Consider the following 24,637-nt stretch of genomic DNA (forward strand, 5'->3'; position numbering starts at 1 on the left):
TACAACCGCAATGGTACGTTCCTTCCCGCCCAAAACGGAATCCAGCGCAGACCCCTATTCCGTCAACACCGCCGCGTGCGCAAACACAAACCACACGACACCTCAACCACAATCAACGATCCACTGAGAGCGCGCGCTTCACACTCTCACTGCTACTTGCACCTTCGCACTGCACGCCAATGCCTCAGAAAACAAGCTCACAGCCCCAACAGTCCGGCACAAATTTCAAAGAAGCCTTCCAGCTCTTCGACAAGCGCGGCAACGGCCTCGTCGCCCTCGACCAGCTCGGCGACCTCCTGCGCGCCTGCGGACAGAACCCCACACTGGCTGAGATAGCGGAGCTGGAGAAGAGTGTGGGCAACGATTGTGAGTCAACCTTGCTCCAACGCATATCTGTGCAACCAGCCACTGAGTCGGAAGCGGAGGTGGAGAAGAGGAGGGAGAGAAGGCTAATCTGTTATGCACTGAATGTAGTCGACTACGAGACCTTCTCCCGCGTGCTCAACCGCAAAGATGGCTTCCGCGACCACGGGCTGCCGGAGGAGTACTGCAGGGGCTTTCAGGTGTTCGATAAGGATATGACGGGCTTCATTGGGGTTGGGCAGCTTCGGTACAGTATGTTGCTTCCCGCCCTCCACTCGCTTCTACGAGTGACCCGTCATATTGCGTGCGTTTTAGAGCCAGCAAGTTGACTTCCAAACAGTCCTCACAAATCTCGGCGAGAAGATGAGCGATGAGGAGGTAGACGAGTTACTCAAGATGGTGGATACGAGCAGTGGGGAGATCAACTATCTCGGTATGCTAGAGTTATGTGCTGCATGTGTTCGTAGAAAACTGACCGCATACCAGATTTCGTGCAAAAGATCCTGGAGAACTAAGCTTTCCACCTCACCTCCTCGGTTATGTCTATTGGTTTGCATATCGTAGCGCCTTGTTTTCACACGGGTGCGTAGGGTATCGGCGTCTTTATTGGCTTTCGGGGAGTTTGCAGGGTAGGCCAGGGATGAGGTATTAGTTTTGGGTGGAACATGTGGGAACTGGTCCTCTGAGTAGAAGCGCCGTGGTATGGACACAGATGCAGTAAACAACTGTTGAAATGAGAGAGTCTCCGCTGCTGATTTAAGCCCCCCAACGCCCTGCTAATTGAGCTGTCGTATGCCGGATCTAAACTTTCTGGCGAATGCTGAACCTCAGAAAATTCACTGATCCTCCCGGCCGTGTCGTCTCGCGTCAGGATCCAAAGCCAATGGTTCGCTTTATACATGCCTATAATGCCCTCAGACGTCCTCAGACGACCTCCTCCATCTCCTCCGCGAACCACTCCGCCTCCTTCCTCATCTCCTCTTCACTCCTCGGCTTCCTCGCCTCATCCGCATCCACAGCCGGAAACCGACCCCTCCTCCTTCCATTCACCCCACCATCCCTCTGCTCCCCTCCCCTCTCCCTCTCCCTCTCCTCCAAATGCGCCCCCACATCCCCCTCCTCGCCCTCTATCAGGTCGTATACCGCATCCCCACCGCCCTCCAAATCCCCCTCCCTCCGGGGTATCACATGCGCATGTAAATGCGGCACGCTCTGCCCAGCATCCGCGCCATCCTGAATCGCGATGTTCAGCGCCGTCGCGTTGAAAACGCGCTCGATCATGCGGCTAACGCGCTGCACGGTCAGGAAGAGGTCGGAGATCTCGGTGGGCGTGAGGTCGCGCAGGCGGGGGACGCGGCGGTGCGGCGAGATGAGGACGTGGCCGGGGAGGATGGGCTTGAGGTTTACGAGGGCGAAGGTGTGGGGGGTCGAGTGGAAGACCTGGGGGTGGGTTAGTGGATTGGAAGAAGAATGGGTGCTGAGGGTTTGTTTACTTGTGGGGTTACGAGGAAGGGACCGAAGTAGATGGGCTTGGTTATCCGTGGAGGAGGCATGGTGGGGATGTGGGGCACTGTGATCTGTGTCAATTGCACAAGTTAGAAGCGGTTGATCTATTCAAGAAGCTGAGGCTCCCGCCGTCATCGGTTCGAAGTTTTCGGCTCGGCTGAAACAGGCAACCCGACTCTTGAGGGTCTTCAAATCACCATCTTCAAGACGTTCTCCCCACGAGTGCTCACATGATGGCCTCCCCCCCGCCCTCATCCGTGCCGCCAGCTACTCCAGCAATGCGGACGACCTCCCCGCGCATCCACACCTACCACTGCCTCTGCACGCACCTCCTGCTCGCCAGCACACACCCGCTCTCCTCGCTGCCCCGACGCGGCCAGTCTAGCCTCGACAAAGCTTATATTCTGGCCCTACCGCCTCCACCCCGCCACGAATCCCCTATCGCAGATGCTGAAAGCAGCGACGAGGACGGCGAGGACGACGGCAATAAAAACGACGCGGGACTTGGGGGCCCAAGCGCAACGACACTCCGCTCACCCGCAGCCAACAACTACGCCCTCCTTCTCTCCACAGTCCTCGACCGCAAGCCAGTCGTCGTGACGCGTGCCGACGGCTTTGAGAAGCGCTATCTGCAGCGCTGTAGACGGTGCAGGCTGGTGGTTGGGTATCAGCTAGACCAGGCGCAGTTTGCCGACGCCCCCGTAGCGACGGTGGGGATGGAGTCGGGGCTGGGGAGAAGAGAGGATGTGATCTATTTGCTGCCCGGGGGGTTGCTGAGTACAGAGGATATGGCTGCGGGGAAGACTACAAGTGGAGATGATGTTGGATTTGGGTTGGGAGGCTGAAGGCGGGAAGGAGCTGAGAAAAGCGGGTCAAGAGGGCAATCCTGGGGTTTGGGAAGATAGGTGTGTCCGGATATTAACGGATGCAGGCTGAACCACAGCAGGATCCGGCGCCTTTCCGAGTGGTTTGCGAGGTGTGGCTGAAGGCTTTGACGGATACCTATCAGCTGTGGTGACAGCCAGCATGTGATAGGTGTCACGAGGTTCGACGAGCTCAGCGGCCAACGTCAAAACGGTCTTAAGAAGCATCGAATAGACATCTACAACACCGTGACACCTCTGGTGGCTAGCGTGCAAGGGTTCTTTTTGGCTGTATATTGCATGGACATCACCCGTCGAGATACGAAGCTCAGCAAGCCAGGGATAAGACTGCACGGTTAGAGGAAGCGACTCAGATTTGAGGTCAACGTGACGCATAACCTGTATCATCTAAAGCAGGTCGTCTGTCTCGAGCGTACGACATGCAAACGGCTTTAGTCGTGCAGATATCTGCACCTCCCGAAAGATACCTCTATGAAAGTTTGAAAGCTCCGCAGAGAGGAGGAGGAGTTCCAAACAGCGCTGTTGGGTTTCGTTTCTTTTAGTCCAAGGCAGTCTATTTCAGCAAGAGAGGCGCTTTTTCAAGACGTAGTGATCTCAAACAAAACAATGCTTTCCGTTCAACAGTACTTATCTCAGACACACCATTACATCAGATGTTTCTCTTTCTCATTTTACCTGCTACAGGAATGAACTCCGTGCTATCTGAGCACTTTTCGAACGCTCACACCTTCCTAATATGTTAAAAGATCTCTCCCTTACAGGTGTCGAAGATACATCCAACCACTGAAGACCGTTCGTTAACCCTGTAATGAGTCTATATGCATCTCGAATCTTCTGATTTACAGTCCACAACAGATGCAGTTGTCACCAAAACTACCTTGCCCAATGGTAACGACAGCAAGTACTCGTCGATATCCTATTACGCCCTCCGGACTCCGTGCTGCTTTCAAACCCAACCTCTACGGGCAGATACTGCAGTATCAGGGTTTGATGGCGTGGCTCCTCTAATGTATGGGGTAGTGGTGGAAAGTTCCATTGTTTCACTTTATCGGCGACCGTCAGAGATAAGCGGACCCAGTGCCGGACTCCGTCCTACAAAGGTTTCCTCCGCTCATGACGATCTCCATTGCCGCACGGGTGATCGACACTGATATATATATGTACAGATAGCTGGAGCGCGCTCGCTCCGCTGGACATCGGAGAGTGATAACATCACCCGGAGGTGAGGCAGAGAGAGAAATTGCTGACGATACTCCACTTCGCATCCCCGATCACTGCCAGAGGAACCAAGACGGTTACAGATCGACGAGGCCTACATCAACCGTACAAACCGATACGGCCGCAATCGAAAGGTCAGAACCATCGGTTGATATCGTTCTACGGCGAGGTGAGCTGTCGGGTGGCTACTCAACTTGAATCTATTCTGCAAGAGATGGTTGAGGGTGAACAAAAGCTCAAACTAAACCTCCGAGCCACGACATGCGGCGCATTTGAACAAAGTCCCTGGCCAATCGCGGAAGGAATCGGCCTTGGGAACGCGCTCAAGCGACCACTGCAGCGGGTTTGGTGGAGTTGAAGCTGGGGTGATTCAGGAGGCTCGTACGAGTATGGCCCGGATGACTACAGTCATCATCTACTGGACCAACTCGCTATCCTAGGAAACTACACGTGTGAAGGTGGAGGGATAGCGCTCACCATAGGTATGCTTAAATGCTCGGGCTAATCATTTGCATTCCGGACACTCCTATTGGCCAGCTGCGAATGGATCCCAGACATAGCCAAGTCGTGAGTAGACCTTGGCGCTATGATCTGGGAGGCTCCACTCCCGCTTGATCTTCCTTCCTCGTTTCTCCGAAACGATGCGGCGACAAGCTTATTCCGCCCATGATCGGGGTGCTTTCCCCTGGGATCTTCTGGAGAGTTTCCTTGTCTCCAGGCACAAACTCCACTTTCTACGATATACGTCGTTCTGCCACGTACGTCGCGTACTGAAACAACAACCACACCTCGCTGTTAATCTCTCTGGGGTCCAAGTGCGTGTGGGTGGCTCGGAAGGCTCCCTGGCGCTGCACGGGAGGCATCTCCGCTCGATACGACACCGGCAGCCCTTTCCATTTTCGTTGAACTCCTCTCAGCCCACCCGTGACGCACTCCTGCTTTCTGTAGAGGCCGAAGGCGTAAGTGGCGTCACGAGGCTGCGTCCCAAGCCACCGGTATGTACCTTGGGTTCGCGCGACCTTTCCAGCATATGTCGCCAGCTCAACGCTCTGAGCGGTGGTCACTCCGGTCGGGCGGCTGTGCAACGTTTTTTGATTGGATCAAGCTCTTCACGCCGCTAAGGCTCATATCCGCTTCATAGAAAGGATAGAGGCATGCAACTGTGTCTATTGGTTTTGTGGTACAGGTAGAGAAGCAGGGCTACTTGAGAGAGAACACTTTCCCATCAGAAAATAGTGCGAGTGAAGCTACACTTCCCGTCGACGATATCTTGTTGATGAACGCAGCAGCATGTCGAACGGGTTACCCTTCTTCTCTCTCTTCTCTGTCGGCTATCGGGGAAATTTTATGCTGTCTATATTCCATGAATGCTCAATTCTTAGCTACTCTGGGTTTTTACCGTTCTTCTCTTGCATATGTCTTAGTCCAAGTACTATCGTATGAGCTGTTCGCTTGGTGATCATTATACAGCCAGCACACTTTCGATATACCAGCTGTGCTACGGAGGTCCTTACTTGATGCGTCAGTCAATGTGATTTTCTCACGCTGTTTGATCAAACCTCCGAGCAAACTTCAGGGCCTCGGCTCTCACCTTCAATTCATGCTTTATGCCTTATATTAGTGTTTCTACTCCAGGCCCGCTTGAGGACCAACACCTATCAGTGCGGAATCTTCACTCGGCATCCTTGAATTGAGGGTTGTTGCCTCGTAACATGTTGCAGTCATTCGACTCATTCCCAGCCAATTCGTAAACCCTGCTATCTTGTTCCATATCTCAACAGCACTAATTCCCGTGCATCCGCGCTCCTCTTTCAAGTTCCGTAAAGTTCCGACAAAAGCTTCGGAGAAGAACTCTCTGTTGTTGGTTGGATGACACCGTGCCTTCATTTGATACCCTCAGGGGTTTTGTAAGTTTTGGTCATTCGACATAGCCAGTTCAAGCCTCAACTCGTGGTTAGTCTAAAGGTGTTCTCTCCTGTGTGCCGGACCATCTGTCCAGACATGCGTGCCTGTCAAAACCAAACCTGTTCAGAAAGTTTGAAACAGGGGTCGAGTAGGAAAATACTTTCGAAAAAACATGCTGGGCGGAAATCGACGTTACATTCCTAGACCATTCCAGTGCCCTCGCATTGTTCGCCTTACGTATATGCCTCTGGCATTTCGATCGACAGCGACTCAGGGTCCTCTTTTGATTCTCTGGATCGGCGCCTCTGACTGGTTCATGGTTCTCATGCTTGTGTGAACCCGAATCTTACCCCAATCAAGTGATTAAACCCGAATCCCACTTTTCGATGCTTTGTTGGTCCCGACCATCAGATCCATGCTTGTACATGTATGAACCAGCTTGGCACCGTCATGCTAAGAGGCGTTGCTCTCGTTGCTCGCCTCTTCCGAAACAACGCGGCGTGGGTCGACATCAGGTCTTCCGTTCGTATTCAAGATGATGTAACACTCCGGTGCTTCTTGAAGATTTCCTTGCCCATGAGCGTGAACTCTTTACGGCCGTTGCTCAATGCATGCTGCGTGCTGAAACGCTCTCATTTGCTCCCCGCAAAGTCCACAGGCGTAGGTGGCTTGTGAGGCGCGAGGGAGCAGGCGGGAGGCTTTCAGGTTTCCGAGATCGATCCCGCAGCCCTTTCCGTTTCGGTTGAACGTCTTCCAACGAACTCTGCAACCCCTTTGCTTTCTGTAGAGTCATGTGTGTAGGTGGCTTGCCAGTTGCGAGGCTGCGCCCCAGATAAACGGAGACCTCACCTAAATACTCGGATTGTCACGGAAGTCTCCGCTCACCCGTAAGTTCACCAGATCCAGCATACACTCAACGTTCTGGTCAACAACCACTTCGATCGGGTGGCTGTGCCACGTGTTGCTAACTGGCAAGGAGAGAAATTGGCATGATTCAGTCCGCCGCTATCTGAGGCGCCGCAAGGCCACCCACATGTTTCCCCAGACATTCCCCCACATGATAGCAAGGCGCTCTCCCCGTAGGTTACACATGGAGATAGGTACCTTAGGGCCCGCCGATCCCGCTCAACGCTTTCCGCTCCCGCCCCTTGGCCCCGGGCCGCCCGCCGGTTCAATCGGAGCTCTGTGTCTGTATGGGGATCGGCATTCGTACATAGATTAAGGATGCACGTTCGCTTCCACAAGCGACAGATTCCCTGAAGCCGCATTAGAGCTGCGTTAGGCGTCTTGGCTAGCGATGCTCAGGCCCGCCACCAGGTTTTGGGTGGGTCGGCTGTCAGGTCGACTGGAATTACGGCCAGTGCTACTCCAGCAGCGACGTTCAAAGCGGATGCCAAGGTTCGTGGAGGGCCTAACGCGCAATGTGCAGGACGCCGTATGCAAGTTGTCGCCTCGAGGGCGGACCCTGATGGTGCGATTTCCTAGGGTCGGCCCGCCTTGTATCAGCACTACTCCGTCCAAGCATACTTTCATGCCGCAAAAGTATGGACGGGAGTTCTCCCGCGAACGAGGCTTTTCGCTTTCAGCATGCATGCGGTGGTCTATGAAGATCACTTGCACGTTCCGTAGTGGGTCTGCTTGCAAAAACGGTACTTCGCAGATTCGCTGGAGTCCAAATGCCGGTATCTAAAGGCTTAAGACTGGTTTGTCAGACATAGCTTAAAGGATCTCCTATTCCGTGGCTTTATTCTGAGTTTTCTGCATCTACTTTGAAGGCTAGACTTGCCCCTTTTCTGACTCGCTATTCCTATATTCCTTCCCAGCACAGCTAGTGCACTTCTTCCTCTGAGTTCGATCTGGCTGATCTCTCGATCCTCTTGTACCTTTTGTTACCTCGTTCACTCTCGACGTCAGGCACCAACTAGCCTGCAAAATCGACATGGCCACCACGACGAAGCAGTCGTTGCGGAGGAGCTGTCACTTCTGCAGGACAAGAAAGATCAGATGTTCGGGGCAGAGCATATGCGATGCCTGTCGCGAGCGCGAAATGGACTGTATCTACGACGTCGAGACCTCTAGGAGTAGACACAATACTGGTTCTTCAGACACGACGTCGAGAAACCGCGCTGCCTCCAATTCCACGGACGAAGCACAATCATCAACTACAAGCCGCACATCTCAGCTTCCGGAGTTCACACCAAACCCCAGGAGAGACAGCGCAACGGCCAGCAGTGTCGCTGTTGAACTCGAGCAGATGTTTCAGGAGATATTTTCGGGGGATCCAACGCCAAAATCGAATGCCTACCAGGAACAACTTGCTACGTTCTACAGAGACTATGTGCGAAGTACAACAAACGAGGCCGACGACGACAGTAGGTCGGAGACGCTGGCGCCTTCACGTCCGCGCTACCATAATCTTTTCGTCGTGCTTGTCCAGGACCTCCTAAGTATGTTGACCGACAAGTTTGGGGATCTGGGTTGCCAGCACATCCAGGATGGCAAGGCCAAATTTTATGTTCGTGGCCTTGCTCATGATAAGGCAATGCACATGTTCGATTTGACGCCAGTTCCTTCGGACCTACTAGCCGAGTACGAAAGCCGCCGGACGACGCAGATGATTGATGTCTGGTTCTCAATGCACCCTCTGTCGATGCTCATTTCCAAGACATTACTGCTTCAGAGCCTGCGCAACAAGACAGTCGATGAAATCCTTCTTGCCGCCATCGTTGGAGGTGCAGAATTCAGTCGTGACGACGAGGCCTCCCGCACACGTACCGAAGCTCTGTTTCGATGGGCGGCCAACAAGCTGCGCGCCCGCTCAGCGGCTGACTGGGACCTTTCAACCGCTCAGGCGCTGATGCTCCTTGGATGGCACGATCTCTGCTACGGGTCGGTACGCAGGGCAACCTGTTATATTGGTTACGCAGGACGAATGGTCACAGCTCTGAAGACTAAGCCCGCCGGCGTTGGTGCGACCGCAAACAGTAGAGTCAACGGCATCTCTGCCAGCGAGGTATGCTTGGTCTTTGGCTAACCTCCCCGGCGCTCCCGCCAAGCTGACGAACCTCTAAGGTTGAGGAAGAACTCCTCACATACTCTTGGTGGATCACGTTCTCGGTCACCCTCTGGACCTTCATGCAGATGGATCGACCGTTCACTCATCTGCTGCCATCGGTTTTACCTCCTAGGTTCCTGCCTTTAGACGAGTCCTCGTCAGTGCCCATTAGTCTGGACGAGATCTCTGAGAATCTGTCCACCCTACCGTCGCAGAAACGCGTGGTACGAGACTTCTGGCCTCTTAGCCATATATCCTTTACGACGGCTCACGTTTACGCCCTCCAAGTGGAAGAACCGGAAACTGAAGAGGAATCTGTATCCGGATGTTGGCAAGAGCGCACTTTCCATCAGTTCCGCCACCTGCCGAAACTCAGTAACAGCCAGAATATCGGAAATATCTGCGCAAATGTTCGCAGGGTATTCAGCGACGCCATTGTTCTTCTGAAACAAGCCGTTATCAACCCGGACACGGTGGCGGTGGTCTCGACCTTTGCACATACGGTCTTGATTCACCTACTCTTTCCGCGATCACGATCCTCACCTTCGGCCACCCCAGCCTCATCGTTAACGGAAGAGACCATGAAGAGCTTTTTCTCATCCGCTGAGGCGCTTCTCATCCTCTTCTCGGAAACTGTTGAGAGCCGCCAGAATGGCCGAGGCATTGCCGAGCGTTCCTATCTGTTCGAGCTCTACATCTCAGCAATGGATGCATGCGGTCGGGCCATGGAGTTGTTCTACATAAGCGCGCAGCGTGGTCCAGAGCCAATCACTCGGATGGTTACGGCACAGGCGGTCCGACTTTGCGACATTGCAACCCGGATGCATGCCTTTGCACGCGACGAAGTAGCTCTCCACGCGCAATCGATGCGTCCCGTCAAGAAGCGTCTAAAAGCTGTCCGGAACCGCTTCCAGCTCGTATCCCAAGGGAACGGCGTGAGCTTCGCGGACCCGATCTTCAACTTCGGGGCCCATCCGACGTTTTCTCCCGACAACGTCAGCCTGCCCTCGTACACGACAACAAGCTCCTACGACTGCGAGCTATTCAAGACGCCGTCGATGAACTCGCATCTGCAAACACCGTTGATGGGTTCTCAGATTAGCGACTCAAGCAATGCACAACTGGAGGCGCTCACACTAACTGATCACCCGATCAATTGGTCCTGGCCACTTGACACATCGACTTCGCACGTCGACTTCAACAACCTGGACCATCTCTTCCCCCAAATCACCCATCGCGATGAAAAAGATGCGAGCAACTGGATGACAGCTCAGCCGTGGGAGACAGACCGGAACGTCATGCACGGTGGTCAAGCGATACCTCCAACGCCTGCAAGCACCAACTCGAGTAGATTTAACGACCAGCCGGGGACGAAGAGGAGGCGGAAAAACTCTCGCGAGCCTGCTACTTTGTTTGCATTTGCTGGTGTAAATGAATGAATGATTGACGAATTCTTATGTTCTACGGGCAGAAAAGGGGCTTATATAGATGGGACATCGGTAGACGAACGATCGAGTCGGCATTACAGGTAGATGTTAATAATATCATGACTTGGGCCTGCGTCATTCCACTCCTTCTATAGAGTCTCAGCCATTCATTCGTGCATTCATCCTTTCTAGGATTGAGGCGTCATTGTTACTAGTATAGAATGTATTGATTTTATTAAATGCAGATCATGTAGCCCTGCCCACTCTCTCTGGCTCGTTTTGTCAACCTTCGAAAATCTGTGGTCAAACCGTAGCTCGCTGGTGCCACCCATCTAGTAGTGAGTATCCGAAGTTCTGTTCCTCGCGGTTGAAACATTCTCTATAGATGTGATACAGCATTGCTGTTGAGAAGCAGTATGCCAAGCTATAGGTAACAACATGCTCGACGCAGCGAAGGCAGTCCTGCGACTAATTAACTACCAAACTCTCATTGATAGTACAAAGGTCTTGGTTTATCGCCTGGACCACAATTTGAGAGATGTCAAACCTAGCCCCAAACTGTGCTAGGAGAATGTGATGGCGAGCTACTATATATGGCTTGGTAGCTAATGCAGTTAACCGCGATAAAAGGATGCCGATTTCCTAAATGCGTATTCACACTATAGACTGTTTACTATAAGAAGGTATGGTTTATTTAAAGCAAACACTTCCCAATCAACAGACTCACGTCCAACCGCATACTGAACGCCAGCCAATTCAGGACGAGAGGGGGATCCTTTACGAGGTCTAGCCTAGAGCTATTTCAACAGGTCAGCAGCATTCTCTAGACATCTTACATGCACGCAACTCAACGTACCGCGTCAACAGTGGGCTGGTAGCCGTACAGCCACCCCAAGTACCACATCCACGACCAGGCAGGCGCATAAGCATACACGAGCTTCCGGACCAGCGGACCCATGCCGTAGGGTAATTTTCCCATATGCACTTTTGCATAGTTGCTGGAGAAGGCCACGATGTCCTTGGCGCGAGCTTCCCGCCTTATTGAATACTCTTTCAGGACATCATCAACATTGGAGAGCCTCTTTTCCGCTGGGACGGAGAAGTAGCGTTGTAGGAGGTTACCGAGCTCGGTGGCGTCTTCGATGGCTTGGCAGGCTCCCTGGTCGGAAGTTAGATCGGAACGATGAATGAGTTGGGGGAGTAGTATTACCTGACCGAAGAAAGACGTCATGGAGTGGGCGGCTGTGACGAAAGGTGGAATTAGTATTGTCAGGGTTGCAGATGGTCGACGGACACTTACCGTCACCTAACAAGGCCACACGCCCGGCTGACATGGAGGCGAACGAGACTTCTTCGTAGACATTGCTGGCAACAATGCGCTCCGATCGGTTAACGACTGTGCTGGTGTTAAAAGACTAGTCTGGCACCATATCATAGCAATTCGCATTGACTCTCGGCGTACCATCTTTGACCATGCCATTCTCTCCAAACGGATGGAATTTCTCTCCATATACGTCGTTGATCATTTCACGCGTCGTGCCTGACCAAACCGAGCGGTTCTTCTCCTGAACTGAATTGGGATCTGCCATCTTCAATGCCGACGCACGTTAGCTCCATTTCGCGTTCACCAGAGAGCAATTTGGTAGGCAATCATACCTTGACTCCAATGAACCATTGCCTGTTGTCTTTGCACGGCCATGTGGTGAGTATTGAATCATCGTAGAAAAGCCAGTTGGCCACACCGAGCTCCTCAGGGCCCAAATTAGGCATGGGCGCGGTGTATCCCGACATATGGACGCGGCCTGTGAATCGAATGGTGTTTACGGCGTCCATGCCAGCATTTCGTGCAAGAATGCGACGGGTGATGGATCTGATACCGTCCGCTCCGACCACGACTTCTCCGCTTAACTCCCGGCCATCTGCGAGCTTGACCTTGACATATTCTTCTTCGGGCTTGTCGATTACGTCCTCAACCTTCGCATCGAGCACCACGACCTCCTCGCCCCCTGCCGCTTCATACAGCATGTGGTGAAAATGGTGTCGTTCGATAGAATAGACTGGATAACCATAATAGCTTTCGGCGCCAAAGTCCAATTCTCTCCATTTGGTCGTATTACGGTGTATCATGACCTTCTTGAGCGGCTGTCCGGTGCGCTTTATTTCTTCATAGAGACCCAACTGCTCCAGGACCTTCAGCGCATTTGGCGCTAGGGAGATGCCAGCGCCAACAGGCTCGAGCTGCTTCGTACGTTCTAGCACCTTGCATTGGATGTTGACCTTCCGGCAGATTGTCGCAAGCAGGAGACCACCTATCCCTCCTCCGATAATGAGAACTTGCGTGTCGGGCTTGTGTACCATTGTGAGTTTGGAAGGAAGATTGACAGTGGTACGATCAAGGAGAAGGCCGCCGAGAGACGGTCATAAAGGAATAACTTTTGGACGATATATTTGTCGCTCCGCATGCTGGCCTCAGCAACGACGGAGGACGACAACATGATAACGGTGAGTCCATACCGTGGAATTATCACAAAACACGAATGTGAACCGACGGAGAACGGAGCTCGAAGCGCTTACATGTCGCGTTGGCATAGTGTAGACTTTGGCGTGTGTCCGCCGGTGTACGGAGCTCATATGCTCACAGCCCGTCGGACGAGCGCACGTTCCCGTCCGTCTTAGTTAGGCTTTGGACGCTCACACGTCGGAAGACACAGCGTAGCAGACAAACAGATAGGAGAGAAACGCGCCTTGAGAGACGCGACGGAGGGCAAAGGGCGGAACAGCGACTTCTTGCGCACGTGACTCCGCTTTACTCGGAGCAACGGCCGAATATCCGCCACTCTTTGAACAGAGAGCTTTGCCTCGACCACGCCTCTGTGGGATCTATCACATCAAGTGTATTGTTACTGAGCCAGATGTGGTAGAGTTCACAAAGGCGCGATGAGGTTGTTTACTTCTTCCAAAGCAGCCAGGCGGTTGGCAAAGGAGCGCTGCCGGCGTCCGCTGCAAACACTACAATCACGCATTACGACATCAAATAAGACGTGGTCGGTAGATATGGAAGTCCTGAGGGTGTTGTAGCATAGATTCGAAGTTCACTATCACAATTCGGTTACGATCAATACGTTGAGAGCCGGCTTCCACTCATAAGGACAATGCATGATAGAAACGGCGCCTTCAGCTACGAGTATGTATAAAGTAATTTTTCATTGACTTCTTTTTGTTAACTGTCCATCCTCCATCATCCTCCAAATCAGGTGGTATATAACGTAAAATTTTAGACAGGAAGGAGATAGAAGTGGAAATATACAAATAAGCGAGCTGGAACTAAATTAATTTAATCGCATAGCATATCCTGGTGCACATACGGTGCTACCATTTTAGATCTGCGATTCCGACCTGCAGCTTGTCAAAGTCGAACATGATGTACTTGTCCTTCGCAAAAGTATCGCCGAAGTTTCCAATGAGCATGTCGCCAAACCCCAGAGTGCGCACATTCAGAACGCAAGTGTTGTTCCCAATATCGTCCACATAATGGGAAGGGATGATCTCCCACTCCTTTGCGTGGCCGGCAAACTGGTATTTGAGTGGTGGCAAGCTCTCCTTCTTGCTGCAATCAACCTCATACCATGACTGGTTTCCGTTGTTGGGCGGCGCTTCCAGTGTGATCGGCTTGGCGTCACTCAAAGCGATGAGTCTCTCGTAAGCATCCACGGACAGAGGCGCGCCCTGTCCGTAACTTGCATTGTCGAAGATGGCTCCGGCGCCATGCGTTTTGTTGATCGCCTGAGATTCGTTCCCGATTTTCATGGATGTCAGGTCCAAGGCCCAGTAGTTGATGACAGCCGGCGAGAACTTGAAATCCACGTTGTTGACCTCTGGAAAGACGATGTTATCGTACCACAGTGCCTTCCCATCGATGCGTTCCTTTGCGTAGCCTCCCAAAGTCTGGATGGCGTCGGCCCCGCCACAGATGGATTTGGCCTTGTCTGGCGAGCCCTCGTAGCAAAAATAGCCAGCAGTGATTGGCGATGGCCAGACACCGTTCTTCCAGCCCTGATAGAAAGGAGCTTGATAAGAAGCTGAATCGGGTTAGCCGGAATGAGAACTCAGGAGTGAGCGGTAAAGGGAACAAACCGTTATCACCAGCGAAGACAGGAGAAAGACCGAATACTCCAGCAAAGGGAAACGTAAACGGCGAAACGGAGAATTGGAAATCTGCTCCTTGCATAACAATACGTGACGCGGCCGGCCCGACCGTCAAGATGTCGGAGGCATGATCTACTTCCATATCCTTGTAAAAGAAGAACTGATTCGGGTTCCATACACGGCTAGGATAGAGTGCGGACTCGTCCTTGTACGTCCGGGACTTGGATTGATTGAACAATTGTTGGTCAGGAGATAGACAAGCGCTCGTGTCTGTATCGTTTCCACGGCATGTAGTCGTGAGAACAAACTGGCTTATCCAGGTCCAGTCCACGGATATCGTCAAAGACTGTGGAGGGGTTCCGATGAAGATCTCGCTAGTGTAGCCGACATTTTTGACCGCAGTCAAAGGCATATCATATGCCTTTGATCTTTTTGGAGCCGCAGCGACATGCTGGACACCACCGAATGCGAGACCCGCAGCGAGGTAAAAGAGTGACTTCATGTTGCAAGCGGCTGGAGAGAAACAACTGAGGTGAGGAAAGCTTGATTGAGACTTATGCGCGCACAAACAGGAGCTTCCCTGAGCATTGTATTAATCCCACCCGACTGCTTGGGTGGTCCCCCTGATCCAGAAAACCTCGCACCTCGTGTTGCTCGCAAACATCAGCAACGCACATGGTCCGTCTCCCAGCGGACGCGGACCCGTCGGTAAGCGGGAACTTGGGGATGGACAGCAATCTTGGAGTTGGCATAGGCAAGACGTCTCTCCTCTCCCTAGCGACATTGCTTCTTACCCTCCGAGCCGATGCGGACCAAGTTCGTGAGAGCTGTTCCATCTTGAGCGCCAGCGCAGCCGAGGTCCGCCATCCTCTCGCCGAAGACGACGGAGCGACAACAACATGCAACACCTTCCGCCGCAGAGGCTCCGTTCATCTGCCCTTTAAGTGGGTTTGATGTGGTTCTGCACGCCACTGCGCGTATGCACATGCTTGCCAAGAACGTGTTGCCCAGTGTTCACCTTGACTCTGATCGACGATCGTTTCCATATCTGTTTCCATATCTATCTCTCGGAGGCCTCTCCTTTACATGTTGTCTCTCAGATTAGGAGTTCGCCACTGAAGATCCTCATCTCAGCCTCTACAGACATTCATTCAGATCAGGCTTTTGCCACTGAAGATCCTCACTTTCGCTCTCTCGAAGCAGGCTTCCCCATTGAAGATCATCACGTCCGTTCTTCCAGACTAGGCTTCCCCCTGAACAACGCCACTTCCATTCCCTCACATCAACCTGCGCCAGTAAAGATCTTCACTTTCGCGCAAGCATGGATCCCATTGAGCTTTTGCAAGGCAGCGCCAATGGCCCTCTCACTCCCCTCTTCCTAGTACATGCCGTATCCGGCCTCGCCCTCCCCTATCTGGCATTGGGGCCCCTCGACAAGACTGACTGCCGTCCTGTCTACGGTATCACTTCGCCCATCTACAGCAGCCCAATCTACAAACTCCCATCCTCATTAGACGATGTGGCGCGGCGGTACGTCACACGCATCCGCCGAGAGGTTCAGCCCGAAGGGCCGTATCTTCTTGGTGGATGGTCAATGGGGGGAATGATTGCTGTTAGAATGGCGAAGGTCCTGCAAGAGATGGGCGAGAAGGTTCTCCATGTTATTATGATCGACTCGGCGAACCCAGAAAGCTTCCCTGCGTTCAAATCAAAAGAAGCACACGACGCGATGACAAACACCATGTTCGATGCGATAACGAGGCGGATAACACCGCCTCCGTCGGCAGAAACTGACACCTTCTTCCCCTCGCCTATCTCTGAAGAAGACGTAGCATTCGAATCCGACGCGGTGGATCTTGCCAATCTCCTAACCCTGATGCGCAATCATATATCGAATGGGCTACGTATCATCTCCGAGGCCAAGCCGAGTACCTCCTCGAAAACCAGGTATGAGACTGAGGTTACACTCATCAAATGCACCTCGTTTGTGGCACCGCCACGGCGGTACGGCGTGAAGAAGCCAGTTATACACTGCAAGACCATGAACTGGAAAACGAAAGACTTTGACAGCTTTCAAACCATCCTGTTCAGCGGCGATCATGACGGCGCTTTCGATGAACGATACGTCGGCGAGCTGACGGCAATCATGGAAAGTATTCTTTCAACTGTTAACTGACGTGGTCGTTTTGGATTTGTGCCGGCATTTCGTTACTACGAAGATACCCTTGAAATCAGGTTACATTCGTAAGATATAGAATCTAGATGCGAAAATGCTCTTACTAAAGATAGAGCGAGCTGTTCCTGCTTCGGCGTAGTCTTTGTCAGTTTTCTGGTGGCGATAGCAGCGGCATCGCGATGGTTCATGACATCGTCTTTTCCATCTCCTTCCTGGCTTTGTGGTTGCGGTTCCCAAAACATACGCGGATCAGCCGCAGGGCTGACGAGATTCTGGAAGCAGAAAGGCCAATTAGCGACACGGAAGGCATCGGACAGGGTGCTGCACTCAAGACACTCACTTGTTCACACATGTACAAGGGAGAAGTCCCTTTGAAATGTCACAGGAATTGGCAGCTCTAGTCCAAATATAGATCTAAACTCATAAGCTTTCTTCCAAGTTTCAATGAATACCGAAACAAGATCTCAGTCTCCCACGTTGACTGGTAAGCGCGCCCAATTTTCCGAAATCTTAACCAAGCAGTCTCAAGTAAAGAAAACAAAAGAACCCCAGCCAGCGAATTCCGAAACGCTCAAATTCTATCAACCAACTTACCATCGACGAAGAGTTGAATCTCAGGTGTTGCCACGGTGCATTTACTGTTTAGCTATTGGCGTTATCCGGACATGTGCGTCGCCCTTGAGCCACGGGCTACCAATCTTCGTGAAGTCTAAAGCTCCGAAGTCTTTGGGCGGCCCGCTCGCAGCCCAACCAAAATCATAGTTCCGAACCAGCTCCCCGACAACTTCTCGTGCGATGGTTCCAGCCATTTTCTCGCCGGGGCATCGGTGGGAACCTGCTCCGAAGCCGAGATAAGTAACCTCATCTGCCGACTTGGCCGGTCTGAACTGCTCGCCCCCTTCAAGCCAGCGCTCCGGAAACCACTCTGTGGCACGGTAGTAGTTGCGAGCGTCGTGGTGAGTCAGGTATGGCGATATCGAGACGACAGCGCCGACAGGTACGACTACGTTTGAGTCGGGAATAGTAACCGGACTCCGTGCGAGTCGAAGCATGTTGATGCCTGAGTAATGGCGGCTCGTCTCCTTGAGACATGCATGCAAGAGCGGTGAAGAATGCACACTCGGAGACTCGAGAAGCTCCTTCCGCAGGATAGCAAGGCGTTCAGGGCTTCTGATGAGCTGTCATACGTCAGCTAACGAGCAACACATTGCTTCAGGAGACATGCCTCGGCGATGGTCCAGGAGATACTGGCTACGGTGCTTGTATGAGCAGCGAACATCAGCAGCGTGTGGTGTGCCGGGAAGAATTCCGTTAGATGGACTGTCAGTCTGTCACGGAGCGTGTGAGAAACGTAGTCCTCCGAGTCTGCCCAACGATTGGGGTCGGAGGCTCGCTCCCTTAGGCGTTCGCGGAAAATATCCTGCATGCGATCGCGGGCTTTCCAAAGCCGTTTGGCGGCAGGATGCGGTACCCAGTGGGGCAGAACAAAGTTGAATATACTGCCGATATCGGCCTCGACCTTATGGAGGAGGTCGGAGAGCTCGTAGACGTTGTGGTGGTAGAAGTCAGGGCCCATCAGGCATCTAACGATAACCTTATGAGCGAGGACTGATGCGGATTCGAAGAGAGCGGTATCGTTCGTTTGAGCCCACTGCGCGAAGCCGGTCACAGCTTCATCACGTGCAATGGCTGCGTAGGAGTCTAGCGCCTCGGAGCGGTTGATGCAGCGGTTGAGGGACCCGACGAGGGTTCTGAGATGGTCCCAGTAGCCGGGCGCAACAACGGGGTGGAGGAAGAGGTTCTACACTGTCAGTCAAATAAACGTAAAGGGGTTGGCGCGGACTGGCGCGGGAAGTTTGCGAGAAACATACCATGCCCCAGCCGAATGACCAAGCATCCTCCTTAACATTTACGTAGAACTTATTTAGCACATTGCTGCGAAGCCAAATGTTCTGTGTAAAGAGCATTTGGATAGAGAAGACCGGGCCGCATTGCACATCGGCCGCCTGGATTGCTGCGGCCGGATCGGTAGCGTATGCGGTAGCATTGCCTAGAACGGGCCCGCCCAGCCGAGGACTTGGAACGAGGGAAAGCTGCCGGCGAATTCGTGCGGCAAGAAGTGTTATAAAGACAGCGGCTGCGACAAGCGCCAGTATCGCTGGTGGAACCAACATGGTTGTTTGTGCAAAAGAAAACCTTTCCTCCAAGTTGTTTAGACGTTTACCTACACCTCATGTCGGCCACGTCGCGGAAAGACGGCGGCCTTTATTCTCGGCTTGCAACAACGCTTCAAACCCAGGTCGTTTTGAGGTTGAAGTTGTACAGTTCATTAATTGTTGAGTCGCTGCGCGCCAGCGATCTCTGAGTCTCTCCGCTGCATCATCAACCTGGACCGGTCTTTCCGCTGCCTCCGCTGGCGCCGCCGCTCCGTTCTCCAGCGGACAGTCGACAGATCCTACACACTGTGAGGGCCGAGACCGCTTCAGCCTAATAGTCACCTAGGCGCCTGCGTCTGTCGCTTTCCCTAGTGTGGTCGATGGCGTTCAACTCACGTTCTCGGACCGAACCATTGAGACGCTGAGGAAAGGCCATCGTTCTCGAATGAGGGAAGTCCGTGACGGCCTGGCTAAACGCCGCTATCGGAACCATCGACCCAGTGGATGGTTGTAAGCACGAAACGACTCACTCCACCCCCAGCCGGAGCATGAGGGCTCGGTTAGTAGTCGCCGGCGGGTTCTTGAACTCCTGTGTCACAATCGGCGAGATCCGAACAGGCTCAATATAAGCTCCGCAAGCGAGGCTTGTTTCCGTGCTACTACAGGGCTACTGAGCTTGTTTGGCACCTTGCAGATGTTGCGGATAGGAGTGAGCGGAGGAGCCACTGCAGCGCGGTTGACAGCGGAGTGCAGTTGACAGGGCCGGATGATTGTACGGCCGAACCTCAATCCAGTCACGTGCCCAGACTGCAAAGGCATCCTCAACCCCAAAGCCTCCTCGCTTCACCAGCTCCGCTGAGCCACGGAGCTCCGCCGTATTCGCAAGAGAGCTCCACTGGAGGTACCACCGTGATCACCTTACGGATGTCTGACCAACGGCGGACTTGAAGGGGCCTAAGCCTTCTCCTGATCACGAACACTCGCGTAGGCAGTGATCTGCAGAACATGTAGGTACCAATACTTGTGTTCCGTCTCATTTCCGTCGCCACGACGAGCATGGCCGTGTCAAAAGATACTTGAATAAAGCCTGTTGGAAGTCCTGCCTTTCTTCATTCCACTCGTACCCAAGACTAGAAGAGCGCATACATCACCGGCCGCTTTTGCTGTGCTTCGGCTTGCGCAAAGCCTCTTTCACTCTTTTGCTTCAATCTTTTATCGTGAGAACATGCTGCGTTCAACGTTCATATTATATGCGCTATGGGCCTCCGTGGCGACAGCTGCTTCCGTGCCTAAAGACCTTACGGCATGTGTGCAGAAGGCCTTCGCGACATCGGACCCTGATAAGAGGATTGTATCCCCTGGCGATGCAACGTACACTGATGCACGATTGGGAGAAAAGATCCAGTAAGCGCAGCATGAAAGAGAAGCTCTCTGGCAAGCAACGTAGCGAGAGTCGTGGGACGTTCATGGCTCTCGCCTAATCTGAAAGGGGTCGCACGATTTCTGGTACTTTGTCTGGTCGCATACAGTACAGCTAACACTCAACCCAATAGATTCGACGAGTTTCCAGCTTTAATTGCGTACGCCAAAGATGTGTCGGAGGTCGGCCCTCTTGTCAAATGTGCGCTCAAGTCAGGCTACAAGCCCGTGCCCCGAGCCGGAGGACACCAGTACGTGTAATTAATCACAATGATTCTGTAACCACGTGCTCACGTTCTGCACCAGTTTCCTTGCTTATTCCGCTCTAAACAACTCTCTCCTTATCGATCTCGCACACGTCAACCACGTAATAGTCTCAGCCGACAAGAAGACCGCGGCCGTGGGCGGCGGCATCCGCCTCGGTGCGCTGTACACCGCTCTCGACGCCTATGGCGCCACCTTTGTGGGCGGGATATGCCCAACCGTCGGCTTGGGCGGTCTCATATCCGCCGGTGGCTTTAACATGCAGATGCGGGCGCTGGGCATGTCCGCAGACCACGTCGCCTCCGCGAAAGTGGTACTGGCTGACGGCACGACTGTCGTCGCCTCTCTCTCATCCCACCCCGACCTCTTCTGGGCCATCCGCGGCGGCGGTGGCGCCACATACGGCATCGTCGTCGAGTACACACTTAAGCTGAGCACCTTCCCCCGCTCCGCCATGCTGTACCTCGCCTGGAACGAGACCGGGAACGTGCGCTACGACGTCGCGAAGCGCTTCCTGGCGTGGGGTCCCGCCCAACCCAAGGAATTCACCTCGCAGGTCAACGTGTACAAGAATACCGTCTCAGTCGTTGGATGGTATCTCGGCGGCACCGTGCAGGAGCTCGGGGCGATAGTGAACGCGTCCGGGCTGCTCGAGATCGGTAGCCCGCAGGTCGTGGTATCCGGCGGCTGCAGCACGGACAACTCGCGCATCTTCGGGTACACGGCCTTTGAATGCCTTCCGGACGATCAGGTGGACGCTTCCATCATGAATGTCGTCCCGGAGCCGTATGATCAGTTCGAAAACAACGCGCAGTTCAAGTATGAGGAGGTGCCCAAGTCGAGCACACGCGCTCAGGCGTGGCCGTGGGAGCGCTTCCGGCGCATGACCAAGTCGTTTTTTGTGCAGAAGAGCAGGCCGGTCACGGATGATGTTGTGAAGGAGTTGGTGGACCGTATTGGCCAGCTTGACGACGCGTCTGAGGCGTGGGGCGAATGGCATGCGTGGAACCTGTCCAGCTCTAGCACCGGCGGCGCGTTCGCCTGGCGCGAGCAGGCGCTTGCGCATCTGGAGTTCATCGTTACGGGCTCGGAAGACGCGGCGACGGCGAAGAGATATGAGCAGTGGTTTACTAGCCTGGAGGGATTGCTGAGACCTGCCGTTGGGTACGTATACTACTTCCTCCTGAACGTGCAAAAAGCATCGACACTAGAGCTGACGTAACGGATAGGCCGGCCTCGTATGCGGGATATATGGACGACTCGCTTTCGGTGAACCCGCTGATAGCGTACTACGGCTCCAACGTCTGCCGCTTGGTAGGTATTAAGAGCAAGTACGACCCCAGCAATGTTTTTACCAATCCGTTGTCCATCCCGCCAAGGGCGCCACAGGGTATTTCGTGTTGAGGGCTGCATTGGGTGTGTTAATGGGGTTGGCCTGATCTAAGTGATCGCCATGAGATTTCTTTTACCACAAAAGCTTTCTGCTCGCCACCTTGTAAACGTGGCTCGAGTCTTTTCAGCAAACGTACAACGTTAAAACCCAGGAATTATTTCTTGAACGCGCTCCGTACTGGAGTGTCTTGACGTGTGTAAGAGATTGACGAGGAAAGAACGGGGATTCGAGCGAGAGCCATGCCGACGCTCTACAAGGCACCGGGAGTCCAGCATTAAATAGGGCAACAACAGATATGTACAAGTATCTCTAGCTTATCGTACCACGTCTCGCATCGCTTCTTTAGCCCTGCAGAATCAGATCGTCAGCAAACGCCGTGTGAGATTTGAAAGGCATCTCTTCGTGATACCTACGCTCCACTAATTGTGCCCACTACACCATATTTATGTAGCGTCGTAGAGATCATCCCAACACTGGCGTCAGCATTGGAGATCTTGTTAGCCTGCTTTCTATTCGCAATCTCATCACTAGCGAGAATGACTGTGGAAGCGAGCGATTCGTCCAGCCCAATCTTCGCGGGCCATTTATTGAGCAGCCTGCGAGATGCATCACTTCACAAACGCCAACGTCCGCTCAAAGGCTTGCGGTCCAGAGTAAATTACGCTCAAATTTGGTATCTCTAAATCTATAGATCACTGCGCAAATCTTCAAGCAGTACTAAATAGCTTCGTTCACGCCACACCTCGCCTTTCATCTACCTACGTCTTCTGCAAGTAGCATGGCCGCCTGCTGCGCGATCATGCAATTGACCTCTCCACGCGTGTCGTGGGTATAACATGAGCTGTTTCGCATCTCTAACAGGATTCACAGCCGGTCGTGGACAATCTCATAGGCAGATGCGCATCGAATAAGCAGACACCGTTCCAGGCATTGCTGAAGTCTCCTGAGTGTCAACCCGTGATCGTTACGATCCTCCCACCTGTGTGAGCGCTGGTTCCCCTAACGGCCGTCTCGAATAGCCACATCCCGACATCGTTCCTGCTAATCGTGTAGCCGAACTGGGGGTTGATATCGCTGGCGACTCTTATGCGGTCCATGGATGTCATTTCACCGTCCGTTAACAGGCTCGGCCTCACAACGAGATAGCTTCGTATAGCTCTCTGCAGCGCTGGCTTCTCCATCTCGGCCATGACCATTGTCTCCATTTCTCTCACGTCTTGGTGGGGGATGGTAAGTAGCCAGTGATAGAGCGGAGTCATGGCTATAGGGATGCCACGGCCGATTTGGTTGACTCCGATTGTGCTGATGACGACAAAGTGCGGTTTGGGGCCGCCCAGCGAGCGGAGGGTGTCGAATATCATGCGCGTGGCATCCTGGCATATGGTGGGATCTTCCAGCGTCGGCCTCAATGGGTCGGGCGTGAACCGGGGTTTGCCGCCAATACCGGATATCACAACGTCTACCGTACCGGCACCCTTGCTGGGGGCCTGGAGCGTCTGGGCGACGGCAGCAGGGTCTTTGACGCTGCCGGTAACAATAGTGAGATGGCTTGCGATTCTCTCATCCGAGATACCACGCTCGCGAACAAGGGCACGCAGTTTCGCCTCGGTACGGACAACTGTTGCGCAGAACTATTAGCTGTGAAGATTGCAGGCGGAGAGTGGAGCTTGTGGATGAGGCGAGGTGTAAGTGGCTTTAGATATGGGGTAGATATGTTCAAGGATAGGTTGCTTACGGACGGAACACAGATGGCCGTTCTGCAGGGCGAGCGCGAGGGATGCCGCAACGGAGCCTCCCGTGGCGCCAAAATAAGCGATCGTTCGCTTAGACATGGTCCTTGGCTCTTGGCTATCCATACGCACGCTTCCGCCGCTGACTTCGGGGTGAGACTGCTTGACAGGCACAGGCGAGCAGCACACGAGAAGTCCGTATGCGTCTCCCACGGTGGGTCGCAGCTGTCGGCGAGATAGGCGAGTGACTGGGGTCCGTTGTGTTGAATTGCGGTAATGATCTCCACGTGTTGTCGTCAGTGACTTCCAGCTGGCTCAACAACAAGCTGCAATAGAGGCGCAATCCCAGCAAACGTGAAACTTCGTGCAGGAGGCAAAGGGATTGTTCTTGCTATTTAGGGTTGTGATCAGCGAGGAAATGGGATGCGGAGGGCGGAGCAAGCGCGGGACCGACGGAGGAACCACCGTACTCCTGTAGCTGTCGCCGTTGGCGGGCGGAGGCAGCACTGCTGCCAGTGTAGAGCTATAACAGATCTAGACCACGGTCTATCGAGTGGCCCACTTATGGCTAACATGATTTCGGGTAGGTAGGTGAGTGTTGCAAAGCGTGCGGAAATAAAAGTCACGTGACTGCAATGATATTGGGCTTCCACTCTGCTTGTGAGTCACGATGTATCAGGGTAGTTGGTTCATACACTTGCCATACCAGAGGCAGAGCTGCGCGGATGCATCGCATCAATGCAACATCTTCTACGGTTACATGAGCTGCTATCTCCCCACGTGTCATGATTTCGCGGGCGGCTTGCTAACCAGCTAACTTGATTTATCGTATAGTAATTTACTTGTGTACAATATGGTCTTATTTAGATTACGTGACTTGCTTCCCCGTTTTGCACCTCCGGTCAACTCCTTGACGGCATTACCACAGCACACCCAATACGATCTCAGTACTGGGACTGTAGCGACCTCAGTACAGCGTTATTCTATCTGACTAA

The 24,637-nt window shown here is 53.3% G+C and overlaps 10 protein-coding genes across 10 annotated transcripts; 5 read left to right on the plus strand and 5 right to left on the minus strand.

Moving 5' to 3' along the window:
• Nucleotides 1-179: 179 nt before the first annotated feature.
• On the plus strand, nucleotides 180-878 carry W97_05325 (uncharacterized protein; the record flags this gene model as incomplete). The annotated part of the gene is made up of 3 exons (XM_007783209.1): nucleotides 180-615; nucleotides 704-796; nucleotides 850-878. 3 exons carry the CDS (start codon nucleotides 180-182, stop codon nucleotides 876-878), a joined length of 558 nt encoding a protein of 185 aa, XP_007781399.1.
• Nucleotides 879-1,287: 409 nt separating this feature from the next.
• Nucleotides 1,288-1,916, minus strand: W97_05326 (uncharacterized protein; the record flags this gene model as incomplete). The annotated part of the gene is made up of 2 exons (XM_007783210.1): nucleotides 1,288-1,803; nucleotides 1,857-1,916. The coding sequence occupies 2 exons, from the start codon at nucleotides 1,914-1,916 to the stop codon at nucleotides 1,288-1,290; spliced, it is 576 nt and encodes a 191-aa protein (XP_007781400.1).
• Nucleotides 1,917-2,147: 231 nt separating this feature from the next.
• Nucleotides 2,148-2,714, plus strand: W97_05327 (uncharacterized protein; the record flags this gene model as incomplete). The annotated part of the gene is made up of 1 exon (XM_007783211.1): nucleotides 2,148-2,714. One exon carries the CDS (start codon nucleotides 2,148-2,150, stop codon nucleotides 2,712-2,714), a length of 567 nt encoding a protein of 188 aa, XP_007781401.1.
• A 5,209-nt stretch (nucleotides 2,715-7,923) lies between these two features.
• W97_05328 (uncharacterized protein) lies at nucleotides 7,924-10,370 on the plus strand (the record flags this gene model as incomplete). The annotated part of the gene is made up of 2 exons (XM_007783212.1): nucleotides 7,924-8,889; nucleotides 8,949-10,370. 2 exons carry the CDS (start codon nucleotides 7,924-7,926, stop codon nucleotides 10,368-10,370), a joined length of 2,388 nt encoding a protein of 795 aa, XP_007781402.1.
• An 835-nt stretch (nucleotides 10,371-11,205) lies between these two features.
• On the minus strand, nucleotides 11,206-12,716 carry W97_05329 (uncharacterized protein; the record flags this gene model as incomplete). The annotated part of the gene is made up of 5 exons (XM_007783213.1): nucleotides 11,206-11,517; nucleotides 11,569-11,600; nucleotides 11,659-11,754; nucleotides 11,821-11,947; nucleotides 12,015-12,716. 5 exons carry the CDS (start codon nucleotides 12,714-12,716, stop codon nucleotides 11,206-11,208), a joined length of 1,269 nt encoding a protein of 422 aa, XP_007781403.1.
• A 1,011-nt stretch (nucleotides 12,717-13,727) lies between these two features.
• On the minus strand, nucleotides 13,728-15,006 carry W97_05330 (uncharacterized protein; the record flags this gene model as incomplete). The annotated part of the gene is made up of 2 exons (XM_007783214.1): nucleotides 13,728-14,437; nucleotides 14,493-15,006. The coding sequence occupies 2 exons, from the start codon at nucleotides 15,004-15,006 to the stop codon at nucleotides 13,728-13,730; spliced, it is 1,224 nt and encodes a 407-aa protein (XP_007781404.1).
• Nucleotides 15,007-15,825: 819 nt separating this feature from the next.
• W97_05331 (uncharacterized protein) lies at nucleotides 15,826-16,680 on the plus strand (the record flags this gene model as incomplete). The annotated part of the gene is made up of 1 exon (XM_007783215.1): nucleotides 15,826-16,680. One exon carries the CDS (start codon nucleotides 15,826-15,828, stop codon nucleotides 16,678-16,680), a length of 855 nt encoding a protein of 284 aa, XP_007781405.1.
• A 635-nt stretch (nucleotides 16,681-17,315) lies between these two features.
• Nucleotides 17,316-18,854, minus strand: W97_05332 (uncharacterized protein; the record flags this gene model as incomplete). The annotated part of the gene is made up of 3 exons (XM_007783216.1): nucleotides 17,316-17,858; nucleotides 17,885-18,481; nucleotides 18,552-18,854. 3 exons carry the CDS (start codon nucleotides 18,852-18,854, stop codon nucleotides 17,316-17,318), a joined length of 1,443 nt encoding a protein of 480 aa, XP_007781406.1.
• Nucleotides 18,855-20,061: 1,207 nt separating this feature from the next.
• W97_05333 (uncharacterized protein) lies at nucleotides 20,062-21,923 on the plus strand (the record flags this gene model as incomplete). The annotated part of the gene is made up of 4 exons (XM_007783217.1): nucleotides 20,062-20,240; nucleotides 20,390-20,506; nucleotides 20,562-21,683; nucleotides 21,749-21,923. The coding sequence occupies 4 exons, from the start codon at nucleotides 20,062-20,064 to the stop codon at nucleotides 21,921-21,923; spliced, it is 1,593 nt and encodes a 530-aa protein (XP_007781407.1).
• Nucleotides 21,924-22,862: 939 nt separating this feature from the next.
• W97_05334 (uncharacterized protein) lies at nucleotides 22,863-23,744 on the minus strand (the record flags this gene model as incomplete). The annotated part of the gene is made up of 2 exons (XM_007783218.1): nucleotides 22,863-23,530; nucleotides 23,648-23,744. The coding sequence occupies 2 exons, from the start codon at nucleotides 23,742-23,744 to the stop codon at nucleotides 22,863-22,865; spliced, it is 765 nt and encodes a 254-aa protein (XP_007781408.1).
• Nucleotides 23,745-24,637: the final 893 nt, after the last annotated feature.

This window comes from Coniosporium apollinis (assembly GCF_000281105.1).
Source record: "Coniosporium apollinis CBS 100218 chromosome Unknown supercont1.25, whole genome shotgun sequence".
Lineage (NCBI taxonomy): Eukaryota > Fungi > Ascomycota > Dothideomycetes > Coniosporium > Coniosporium apollinis.